This window comes from Nannospalax galili, unplaced genomic scaffold (genome assembly GCF_000622305.1).
Source record: "Nannospalax galili isolate Female #2095 unplaced genomic scaffold, S.galili_v1.0 scaffold24, whole genome shotgun sequence".
NCBI classification, from domain to species: Eukaryota; Metazoa; Chordata; class Mammalia; order Rodentia; family Spalacidae; genus Nannospalax; species Nannospalax galili.
Genome location: NW_008352654.1, coordinates 20336 through 31385, shown reverse-complemented (window position 1 = coordinate 31385; position 11050 = coordinate 20336). Strand labels below are relative to the sequence as shown.

The 11050-nt window shown below is 42.2% G+C and overlaps 1 protein-coding gene across 2 annotated transcripts in view; it reads left to right on the top strand.

Moving 5' to 3' along the window:
- Positions 1–10635, top strand: part of LOC103747338 (tubulin polyglutamylase TTLL5) — a 21853-nt gene extending 11218 nt beyond the window's left edge. For both annotated transcript variants that reach the window (XM_029554395.1, XM_008849709.3), the window contains exons 4-5: positions 9273–9355; positions 10525–10635. In XM_029554395.1, the coding sequence (XP_029410255.1) occupies positions 9273–9355; positions 10525–10635 (194 nt within the window). The remainder of the gene's footprint in view (positions 1–9272; positions 9356–10524) is intronic.
- Positions 10636–11050: the final 415 nt, after the last annotated feature.

Genomic DNA, 11050 nt, shown 5'->3' with positions numbered 1-11050 from the left:
CTGGAGCTACTTGATCTGTGTTTTGTGTTTAGATTTTATAATCATTGTAGTAAATAAATTCATGTTGCTTAGTAAATTTTGGGTGTTTCTTGAGACAGGGTCTCTGTGTAGTACAGGCTGCCCTGGACCTTGCCACCCTCTAGTCTTTGTTTTTGTGCTTTGGTGTTAATATTGAGCACCAGGGCCTTGCACATACTGATCCTGTTTTCCACCACTGATCCACACCCCCAACCCGTTTTCTAAAGTTAATCAAGCATCCATTTTTATTTTTATTTAAGAAATATTTTGTTATTTTTATTTTATGTGCATGAATACTTTGCCTACATGTGTGTAAGTATGCCATGTGCATACATTGCCCTTTGAAAGCTAGAAGAGTGTGTTGGATCTCGTGGAGCTGGAGTTACTACGGTTGTTAGCTGCCATGTGGGTTCTGGGAACTGAACCCAGGTCCTCTGAAGGAATAACAAGTGTTCTTAACTTCTGAGACATCTCCAGCCCCTGTTTCTTTATTTTATTTTCTTTATTTATTTTTGGTCTTTTTGAGACGATCTCCCGGTAGTCCCACATGGCCTGGAACTCACTTGTAGATCAGGCTGGCTTTGATTTCACAGAGATCCATCTGTTTCTGCCTTCCAAATGCTGGGATCAAAGGCGTGCGCCACCACACCCAGCTTTATTTTACTTTTTTTTTTTTTGACAGGTACACTATGAAGCCGCTGAAGAGTTTGTTCTTATATGTAAACATTTTTTACATTTATTTTGATTTATTTATGTATGTGTATATGTGTGTGTGTACATGTACATGTGTGTGGCATGTGTGTGGTCAGAGGACAACTTGTGTGGGTCAGTTCTTTGTTCCTACCATGTGGGTTCTAGGGATTGAACTCAGATGGTTAGGCTTGGTGATAGGCTTTTGCCTGAGGAGCCATCTCATCTGTTCTTTCTCGTAAATTTTTTTTTTTTTTTTTGAGACAGAGTCTCACTATATATAGCCCCTGGAACTTGCTATCTCACAGAGTTCTGCCTGCCTCTGCCTCCTGAGCTGGGATTAAGGGGTATGTTACCACATCTGACTTATCTTTGTAGTTTGAAAATCAAATATGTTCGTTCTATCTTCCTTCTGGGTTCCCACATTATTTGTTGCATTTTGATTCTTAAGACAGTATCTCACTACATATCCCAAGCTGGTCTCAAATTCTAGGTCCTCTGTCTCAGCCTCCCAGTGCTGGGATTTTAGGTGTGCACTACCATGCAGGGTCCCGTGCTGTTTTTTTAAACCTCTTCTCTGTTGTATACGGAACCTCTATGGTAACAGTTGGGTTACTGGGTGCCTTGTTTTCTTTTCTCTGCTGCAGCCAATCCTGGAACTTTCCAGGACTCCTGCCATTTCAGGTTGCTTCCTGGGGTATAGGTGGGTAGTTACGGAACAGGGAATTGCACAGGCTCATGGGAGAATTGATGTGATGCTTTTCCAAGGATTCAGAAATAGGATATTTGGCAGTTTGCTGGTAGTCAAGGAGGACCATGTCCTGCCTCTTATTTTTTTATTTTGTTTTGTTTTTATGTGTATGAATGAATTGCCTGCATGTATGTAAGTGCACTTGTGTCATGCAATGCCCTAGGAGGTCAGAAGAGAGCATTGGATTCCTTGGAACTGCAGTTATAGGCGGTTGTTAGCCACCGTGTAGATGCTGGGATTCAAACCTGGGTCTTCTGTAAGAGCAGCCAGTTTTCTTAACTACTGAACCATCCCTCTAGTACCTCTTGTTTTTATGTGAAAGAAAACAGGTTGAGGGGGGTAGTTGGGTAGGTTCAGCTTGTAGTTGCAGTTTAAGAATTCAAGCTTGGGCATATTTGGGGGGGAGGGAAGGAGGGAGGAGCAGGGAGGAAGGGAAAGAGGGAACGAGAGAGATTGAGAGAAAGAGAGAGAAACAGCCCTATCCCTTTCATTAAGCCCTTAGTGGAATGAATGATATCCACCACCATTGGAGATGATAGCTTAACGTCCTAGCCCCACCAGAAATGCTGTTGAACTACATGCTTGAGTATTCTATTGCCCAGTCATGTTGACACATAAAGTTAACTACTATATGAAGATTACTAGGTTTTTAAAGAAAAGCAGAAATCTAGATTTTTATGTGAATTTTTCCAATTTTCTAATCGATTTACTAATTTACTTTTATTTCAAACCACCCCATGTGGTGGGTGGTTGAATAAACCATCTCTTCAGGCTGGATCTTGTTGGTCTTTAAGTCACTGATTTGTAACCTCTGGACTAAGATACAGTATTAACTAGCATTCTTGAACACAGAGGGCTAGCATACGCAGAATGTGAATGTGCCTTAAAAATCCCCACAGTGGTGGCTGTTTACACTCTTTTATTCTACCCTTCCATCTTATGCTCTTTTGGAACATATTCATTGAATTTGAGTTGGGTTAGTTAGGTGGCGTGGATTAGAAGTGATTGGTCTTTAGTACTTATCTGTTCTAAGAATGGTGTCTGCCACTGAGTGCAGTGGAGTTTGTAATTTCATTTGTTCTCAAGGGTATCACACTATATACCAGGGTGAGTTGAAACTATGTTAGCCAGGCTGGCCTTGAACTTGTAATTCTTCTGCCTCAGCCTCCCAAGTGCCTTAGTCACTGCTTAGCTGAGATTGCTAATCTTATTCTTCTGCTTCCTCTGCTTCCTCTTCCTTCTTTTCTTTCTTCTTTCTTCCTTTTTCTTCTTGTGCTGGAGATCAAACTAAGTGCCTTGTGCATGCTAGCTAACCACAGAGCAACAAGGAGGAGGAAAGAGAAGGGAAAATACGTTAATGACATTAAAATTTTCTGTTTGTAGGGTAGTGTGCAGGTTGGGGAGATGGCTCAGTGGTTAAGAGTTTTTGTAAGCATGAGGACATGAGTTTGAATTCCCAGCATCACATAAAAAGCAAGCATGGCTGAGCACTCCTGTAACTCCAGCACTGTGGGCGACAGAAACAGGATGACTGTTGGGGCTCACTGACTGTGAGTCTAGCGCCAGTCTCAGGGGAATAAGGTAGACAGTGATACAGCAGGACACCTGACATTCACTTCTGACGTCTGTGCGCATCCTGCACACATGTGCACACACACTACACACATTCTCACATACCAAAAATGAAAAATTCATTTGCTATTTCAAGTATATAATTTAGTATATATGATACCAAGTACTAAAATATATAGCTATTTTGCTATATCCTTGCTTTTTTAGTATATAAAATTCGGATTTTTTTGGTCTTTTTGAGACAGGGTCTCCCTGTAGCCTACTCCAGCCAGCCTGGAACTTGCTATGTAGACCAGGCTGACCTTGAACTCACAGAGATCTGCCTGCTTCTGCCTCCTGAGTGCTGGGACTAAAGGTGTGTGCCACCACACCCAGCTAAAAATAATTTTTTACTCTGCATTAACAACTGTTCTAAAGCTTTACCTGTAGTAGCTGAATTAGCATTCATAGCTATTCTGTGAGATAACTAATGTTACTGTCAACTCTGTTTTACTGGGATGAAAACTGAGGGTTGGGGATAGACTAAGTAATCTCTAAAAGATAACAGGCATGAAGTGGTACAACCAGAATTTGCACCCTGGAAGTTCAGCTGTAGAGAAATCCTTTCTGTCTCTTTGTCTCTCTGCCTCTCTTTCTCTCTCATTCTTTTCTAGTCCTCAAATAACCACTCTCCTTTTTTATACATTAAAAAAATTTTTTTTAATGTGTATGAGTGTATTGCCTGCATGTATGTAAGCACACCCATGTTGTGTAATGCCCATGGAGGTCAGAAGAGAAGGTCAAATTCCCCTGGAACTGGAGTTACAGACAGTTGTTAGCCGCCATGTGGGAGAATTGAACCTGGGTCCTCTGCAAGAGCAGCCAGTGCTCTTAGCCACTGAGCCATCTCTCTAGCCCCACTGTTCTTTATTTCTTATTTCCCCACACACCTTACTGATCATCTTTCCTGTGGCCTGGCACTGAAAGGCAAACACTCACCCAGAGCAGAAGTGGGTGTCATTCTTCCCTCCAGCAGCAACGGTGTAGTTAATAATGCTTTGACTTTTACTTAATTTTGAAAATTTTAGGGCTTTTTTGTTGTTGTTGAGTCTTGATATGTCCCCCAGACTGGCTTTGAACTCGCAGTCTTCCTGCCCCAGCCTCTCAAGTGCTGGGGTTACAACTCTTGCCTGTGTAGAAGATATTACTGACAGCAGTTATGATAGTGAAAAGATCTGAGTGATCTTTCATTTTTCTAGATCTTTCATTTAGAAAAAACATTTTCAGACAAGATGAAAGAATAGTACGGTGAAGGGCATCTCCTGCAGAACCAGTCAGCCAGTGGTAGAAGTGTTTTCTCTCTCCTTTAGGCCTGTGCATCCTTCTTACTGCTCAAGGTTTGTCCTTGTGGGTTTTTTGCTTTTGTTTTTCTATCCAGGATCTGACTAACAATTGCACTGAGTTGTCATTCTTTCTTTTCTCTACTTTACTCTGCAGCTGGTTCCCAGATTGTTCTTTTTTGTCCTTCCAGATTAGTTGCTTTAAGGTTAATCTTTTAAAATTGATGATGATGATGATGATGATGATGAGGATGATGATGTGTGTGTATGTTAGTGAGTACTATGTAGACCAGGCTGACCTTGATCTCACAGAGATCCCCCTGCTTCTACCTGGGACTAAAGGCCGGTACCACCACACCCTGCTCAGTTTTTTGTTTTTGTTTTTGTATTTGCTTTTTAGTGAAGTTGTGTCCTTAGTGTGTCACTAATGGAAGCTCATGGCATCATTATTTTGAGTTATTAGTGATGTCAAACTTGGTCATTTGGTTATGGTAATATTCAGGTTACTTCTTTGTGAAAGGCATTTTCCTTTTTGTTATAAGCGTTCTCGTGAGTGATATTTTGAGATGTATGAGTTTTCCATTCCCAACCTGTTGGTATCCATTTGCTTCTTACCTGAATTGCTCGTGCTTAATGTTTTTTGTAAAATGGTGATATTCCATTTCTATCTGTATTTATCTTTCATGTGTGTGCCTGTATGTCCCTGTGTGTGTGTGGGGGGGGTGCTGAGTACCTATGCAGAGACCAGAGGAGGATGTTGGGTGGCTTCCTCTGTCATTCTTCACCGTCATGGTCTGTCATTGAATCTGAAGCTTGCCATTTTGACTAGGCTGGCTGGTTATTCCCTAATGCTGCACACACATGCATCTGTGTCCAGCTTTTATGTGAGTGCTGGGCTTTTGAATTCAGGTCCTGCTTTCAGAACAGGTGTTCTTAACTACTGAACTATCCCTAGTCCCATTAAAAAAAATTTTTTTTTGAGACGCAGTCAGTCCAGGCTGACCTTGAGCTTGCTTTGTAGCTGAGAATGGCCTTAAAGAACTGATCCTGGTAACCTCTATCCCTGAAGTTCTGGAATAATAGGCATGCACCAATATGCCCAGGTCATGCACTGCTGGGAAGTGAATTAGTGCTTCATGTATCTAGGCAAGAACTCTACCAACTGAGCTATAATTCTGTCCACATTTATTATGTTAGCGAGATATTTCTGTAACAAGAGCTTTTCCTTTTGTGGTCAGTAGAATTAGGAGTCCCATAAAAATGTCCATCTCCTCATTCCCCAAACCTGTGAATATAAGCAAAGGGGAATTGAGGTTGTAGTTGGAATTAATGTTCCTAATGTACTGATAAGGAGATTATTCAAGAGGTTCCTGTGTAATTACGAGTCCCTTAATAAGGAAGGGAAGAAGCATGGGAGTGACACACTGTGGACGGATACAGCCCATCACTTCTGGCTTGTGGAGGGAGGAGGAAGACTGCAAGCCAAAGAATAGAGAGCTTAGAAATGAAATGAAGAGGACACTCATGTCCTCTGTAGTGAATCCATGTACAAGGGACCTACCTGCAGGGTTCTTGAGTCTGAGTGAGACAGCCTAAGGGTGAAATGAAAGCTGTTAGACCACTGATTCCACAGGCAAGAAGCAGGATGAGAAGATCACTTGGCTGCAAAAATAAGCTTAGTTTTATGAAAAAGTAAGACTTATTCCAGGTGGATCCCCATTTTGGCAGCTTGATTGGCTAGATTTTGAAATTATAGACAATTGTGACTCCTTTTTTTCCCCTTAAATTTTCTCCCATTTTGAACCAGCATACCTGTTGGCTGGTGTTCTATTATATTTTGAGAGCAAATAATTTGTTCCTATTTTGTAGGTCTACTGATGGAGAGCAGGTTTGCCCCATGATGAATCATACTGATGTAGATAAGCTCTGAGAATTTTTGAGGTGACAAATTTAGATGAGATTTTTAGATTTTAGATTCAGTTGATGGGAATGTCGGAATGGGTTGAATTTGTTTTTCATGGGAGAGAAGTATGAATCTTGGGAAGCAGAGGGTGGGCCGTGGTAGGCTCCCTAATATGTCTATAATCTCTGGAATCTATGAATATATTACCTTAGACAAAAGGAAAGTTAAGGGTCCTGATCAGTTGACCTTAATAGATTGTCCTGGATCATCCCAGAGTGTCCAGCCTAATACCACCAAAGGGCTCCTTAGAATGGAAGGAGCTGAAAGAGGCCAGAGGTGGTACTAGGTGAAAAATTTGACCTGCCATTGTTGCCTTTGAAAGTGGAAGATGATGATGTGCCACAGACCAGCGAGGGGAAGTGGAAATAGCTGTTAGGAGGTAGAAAGTGAAGGAACCAAATCCAAGCAGAGGCCACAGAAGGGGCCACCACCTGATTATCATAGCCCTGAGTTAGCCTGGTGGGGCCTGTGTTAGGCTGGAAGACTGCAAGTTTGTGCTTAAGCTACCAAGCATGATAATTTATTATAGCAGCAAAAGAAAACTAGTACCTTCTCACTTCCTCATCAGTGTGGACTTCTGGTTTTCTTTTTTTGAGACAGTGTCTCACTATGTAGCCCTGACTGGTGTGGAACTTCCTATATATAGACTAGGCTGGCCTTAAACTCAAAGAGGCCTGCCTTCCCCTGTTCCTCAGTGCTGGGATTAAAGGTGTGTACCACTATACCAAGCCTGGCTGACCACTGGATTCTTTTGTAATTGCATTATAATCTATTTCTATTGCTTTCATTTTTATGTTCAGATCAGTCAAGCTGTGATGATTTCAATCAGTTTTTGAATGTTTCTTTCTTTTTCGGTCTACCTAGATGTTTCAGGCCTAGCTTGTGCTTTCCCTCCCAACTGCAGTCAGAACCTCCCGTAAGTCCTGCTCTTGATGCTTAGCTCTGCACTGAAACAAGCACATAGGACTCTGCCCTGTGTTTCTTATGATGACATTACAGATAACATAATGGTGATGGATTGTGGGGGAGAGCCTGTGACTAGACTTTAGAAGTTTGCCACAAGAAGTACAGAATGACTGGCTCGTTCATGTCCATCTTCCAATGTCTGCTTTGCATGGAGTTCATCTCCTACCAAGGCTGGCCATGGAGCAGCAGGAGTTTATGAGTCGTGCCACATAAATTTATAAAAATAATTGTTTTTGGTCCAGATGTGTTGGCTCACTACTTTAATCCCAGTACTCAGAAAGCAGTGGCAAGTGAATCTCTGTGAGATAGAGGCTAACCTGGTCTACATAATGAGTTCCAGGCCAGCTGAGGCTAGAGGGAACCCTGTTTCAAAAAGACCAAAAATTAAAAAAAATTTTTTTGTCTTTGGTGGTAGAGGCTGAACATTGTTCTGCTGAGCATTTAAGTGTCTGCTCTGTACTCAGAATTGTTCAATGTACTGTCTTTTAAAAAGGCAGGACATGTATATGAGGGCAATGGGCTGGTGCTGAGCTGGACCCATAGCATGGGCCCATCCTGAAGGGGACAGTTGCAGGTGCTCACTGGGTTCTCCCTATTGGAGAGAGTAGAACCCAGTATTGCTAGGACTTTCAAGACAATCCCAGAAATTTAGATTTTTTATTTTCTTCTGTGATTCCTTCAAATTTCCATAGGCTAGCAATGACTTGTGTTTTATTTTTAGAGTACCATAGGAATGAATAAACCATGTCTACAGGTTGGATGAGGCTCTTGGGCCACCAGTTTGTAACTTCTGGCCTGTGATGTGCCGATAGTTAGCATTCAAGAACACAGAGGGCTATCTGGAACAAGGACTCTTACCCTTTTGGGCACAGTGAACCCACTTGGCAGTCTGGAGAAGCCCAAGGACTTCTTCCCAGAGTAATGATTTTAAGGGGGAAAATATATAAGTGGTCACTGCTGGATGTGGTGGTGTGTGCCTGTAATCCCAGCTGTAGGAGTGCAAGTTTGAGGCTAGTCTGGACTACTTAGTAAGTTACAGGCCAGACTGGGCTGGCTACTTAGTATGACCTTGTCTCAAAAAACTAAAAAATAAAAACACTCCCCCACATACATTTAAGTTATATGCACTTTTTATTATTACACTATTTTGTTAACTATACTGTAATTTTAAGTACTGTGAAAGCTGTAGCAGTTTGAAGTGAAATTAAAATACCTAGCAGGGTGGCAGGGTCACAGGCACCTGCTCTTGTTGCCGATAGTCCTCATTTGAAGGCATTGTTAAATTTTGACCAGAAACTAGAAAAAACAAAGATGGAGTTTTTTTCCCCTCTCTGTTGAGCAAACCCCACCATCTCTCATGTTAAGAACTCTTGGTAGGGGCTGGATAGATGGCTCAGCCATTAAGAGCACTGACCGCTCTTGCAGAGGACCCGGGTTCGATTCCCAGCACCCACGTGGTGGCTGCGAACTGTCCTAACTCCAGTCCAGGGGAATCCGAAGCCGCTAAATGGGAATATAGGAGGCAGAAGTCCATGGTGAGAGTTTAGCAGTAGGTCTAACTCATCCCTAGGGAAGAAATAGATAGCAGTGGGAGCCAATGGCTAATAGGGACACACATCCTTCCATAATGAAATGCAGAGCAGGACTGGCAAGATGGCTCAGTGGATAATGTGCTGGCCACGCAAGTCTGAGGACCTGAGTTTGATTCCTGGAACCCAAGGAAAGGTAGAAGGAGACATCCATCTCCACACAGTTGTCCTTTGTTTTCCACATGCATGCCACCCCACCCCCCAAGTCATAGACAAAATGCTAATAAATAAATTTTTTAAAAAAGAACTCTGGTCCCAAGTATCCTTAATTCATTTACAGTAGTTTTAAGGGCAGCAGTATAATGCTATTGACTACATTAATCAAACTTCCATCTTACAGTTTATTTTTATTTTTTACAGTTCATTTTTCCAGTTACTGAATTTGATTCTGTGTTTTTCTTTAGAGCGTTATCGTTTGTCTTATAAGATTTTGAGAACGGATAGTCGCCTGGTACGCAGCATTTTGACAGCCCATGGATTTCATGAAGTAAGCTCATTTCTACAACTGCTCCTAATCAGCTATCTAACTAACTTTGTCCATCAACAGAGGTGGCTCTGGGAAGTACACGAAAGCTCTGATTAGTGACTGCAGAACGTGGTAGTATTAGCAGCTTCTCCCTGTGGTACATGTTATAGCATTGCCACAGGATTTTTTTTTTTCTTCCTTTCTTGCTGTGTTCTTAGATTCGGGCTTTGCAGAATTGCCCATAAGGAATTATCTGATACCTGTGTGAGGATCTGATTGCAAACTACAGAAACAGACTCTAACTTAAATATAGAAAGGTATGGAAAGGGTAGTTTGCAGAATCAGAGGATTCTTTGGGAGAGAGGCCAGGACTGTCTTGGGAGCTGAGGTCAGGAATCTTTAGGGTTGTCTCCTGAAGATGCTGCTGAGGAAGTTACTGGACTCCATTGTCCTCATGTATTTCTGGTGGTAGAATTTGTCGGACCAGCTTAGGTTATAGATCCACTCCTAGGGGAAGGGGTAGTTGGTTGATTTGCAGGTCCTTTAATACCCAGGAGCAAGTCATTCCTCCAGAGTAAACTGGGAAAAATGAGATGTAGTCATTTAAAAGGACAGGTAAATGCCAAGGAGGCTCCCACCATTGATATTTTGAGACCATTGATGAAAGTCTGGTTGCCAGCCCCTTGATCTAGCTTACTATGAGTAGGAGCAATTTGGGGGATGTTCTGATACCTGTTTATATCTGTCTTTTTGCTTTTTTATATCCAGCACTTGCCACTGTCCTATCATATTATGTGGACAGAGTATGTAATTGATGAATGAATGGACAATAGCATTCTAATGAATGGGCAATGAAAGCTAAGATTCTAGTTCTGATCTGCAAGGATATAAAGAAAGTCTGAGAAAGGAGTTGGGGTTGGGTCTTGATTCATACTTTGATGGACATCAAAGTATGTACTGGACATCGACTTCTACAGAAGGGTTACTTTATTATTTACATTTAGGATTTTCCAAGCTCTCCCATTCTTTAGACCTCATTATCTTGTTTGCTGTGATACTCTGCTTCTGTAAATAGGCTCGCATACCAACCTGACCACCCCCATCATTCTCTGGATGAGAAACCACTGACTCTCTGCCATTGCTCTTCCTGGAGAAGGCTGTTGCTGATGTTTTCTGCTTCCTGTCCCTAGGTTCACCCAAGCAGCACTGACTACAACCTGATGTGGACAGGCTCCCACCTGAAGCCCTTCCTACTTCGTACCCTCTCTGAAGCACAAAAGGTTAATCACTTTCCCAGGTAATACTCTTGTTGCAGCTCTGTGGAATCTGAAGGTGGCGGCCATTGGAACATGTACCCAGTGGAGAATTCATGTTCTTAGAAAAAGAAAATGGAAGATGAAGCCTGGAAAGTGCCATAGTCGGTAATTCAGACTGACATGTTCATATCCCTTGGCATGTGTAGATTCTTTTCAAAGGCTGTAGAGACAAGGAAGGTTTTAAAGAGGGCATTTCTGGGTTTGTTTCTTTCTTTTGTAAGAGTGAAACCACTGAGGACAAGTCAGCCTTCGGGTTGCAACAGCAAGAGGTTTATTTAGTACACAGGTACCTGTGGGCACAAAGTCTCCTCGGAGAACTTGCGCGCCTCAGGCCGGGTTTTTGGAACTTTTATAGAGCAGAAGCGGGATACAGAAGCAGAAGCGCGGTTATTGGCTAATT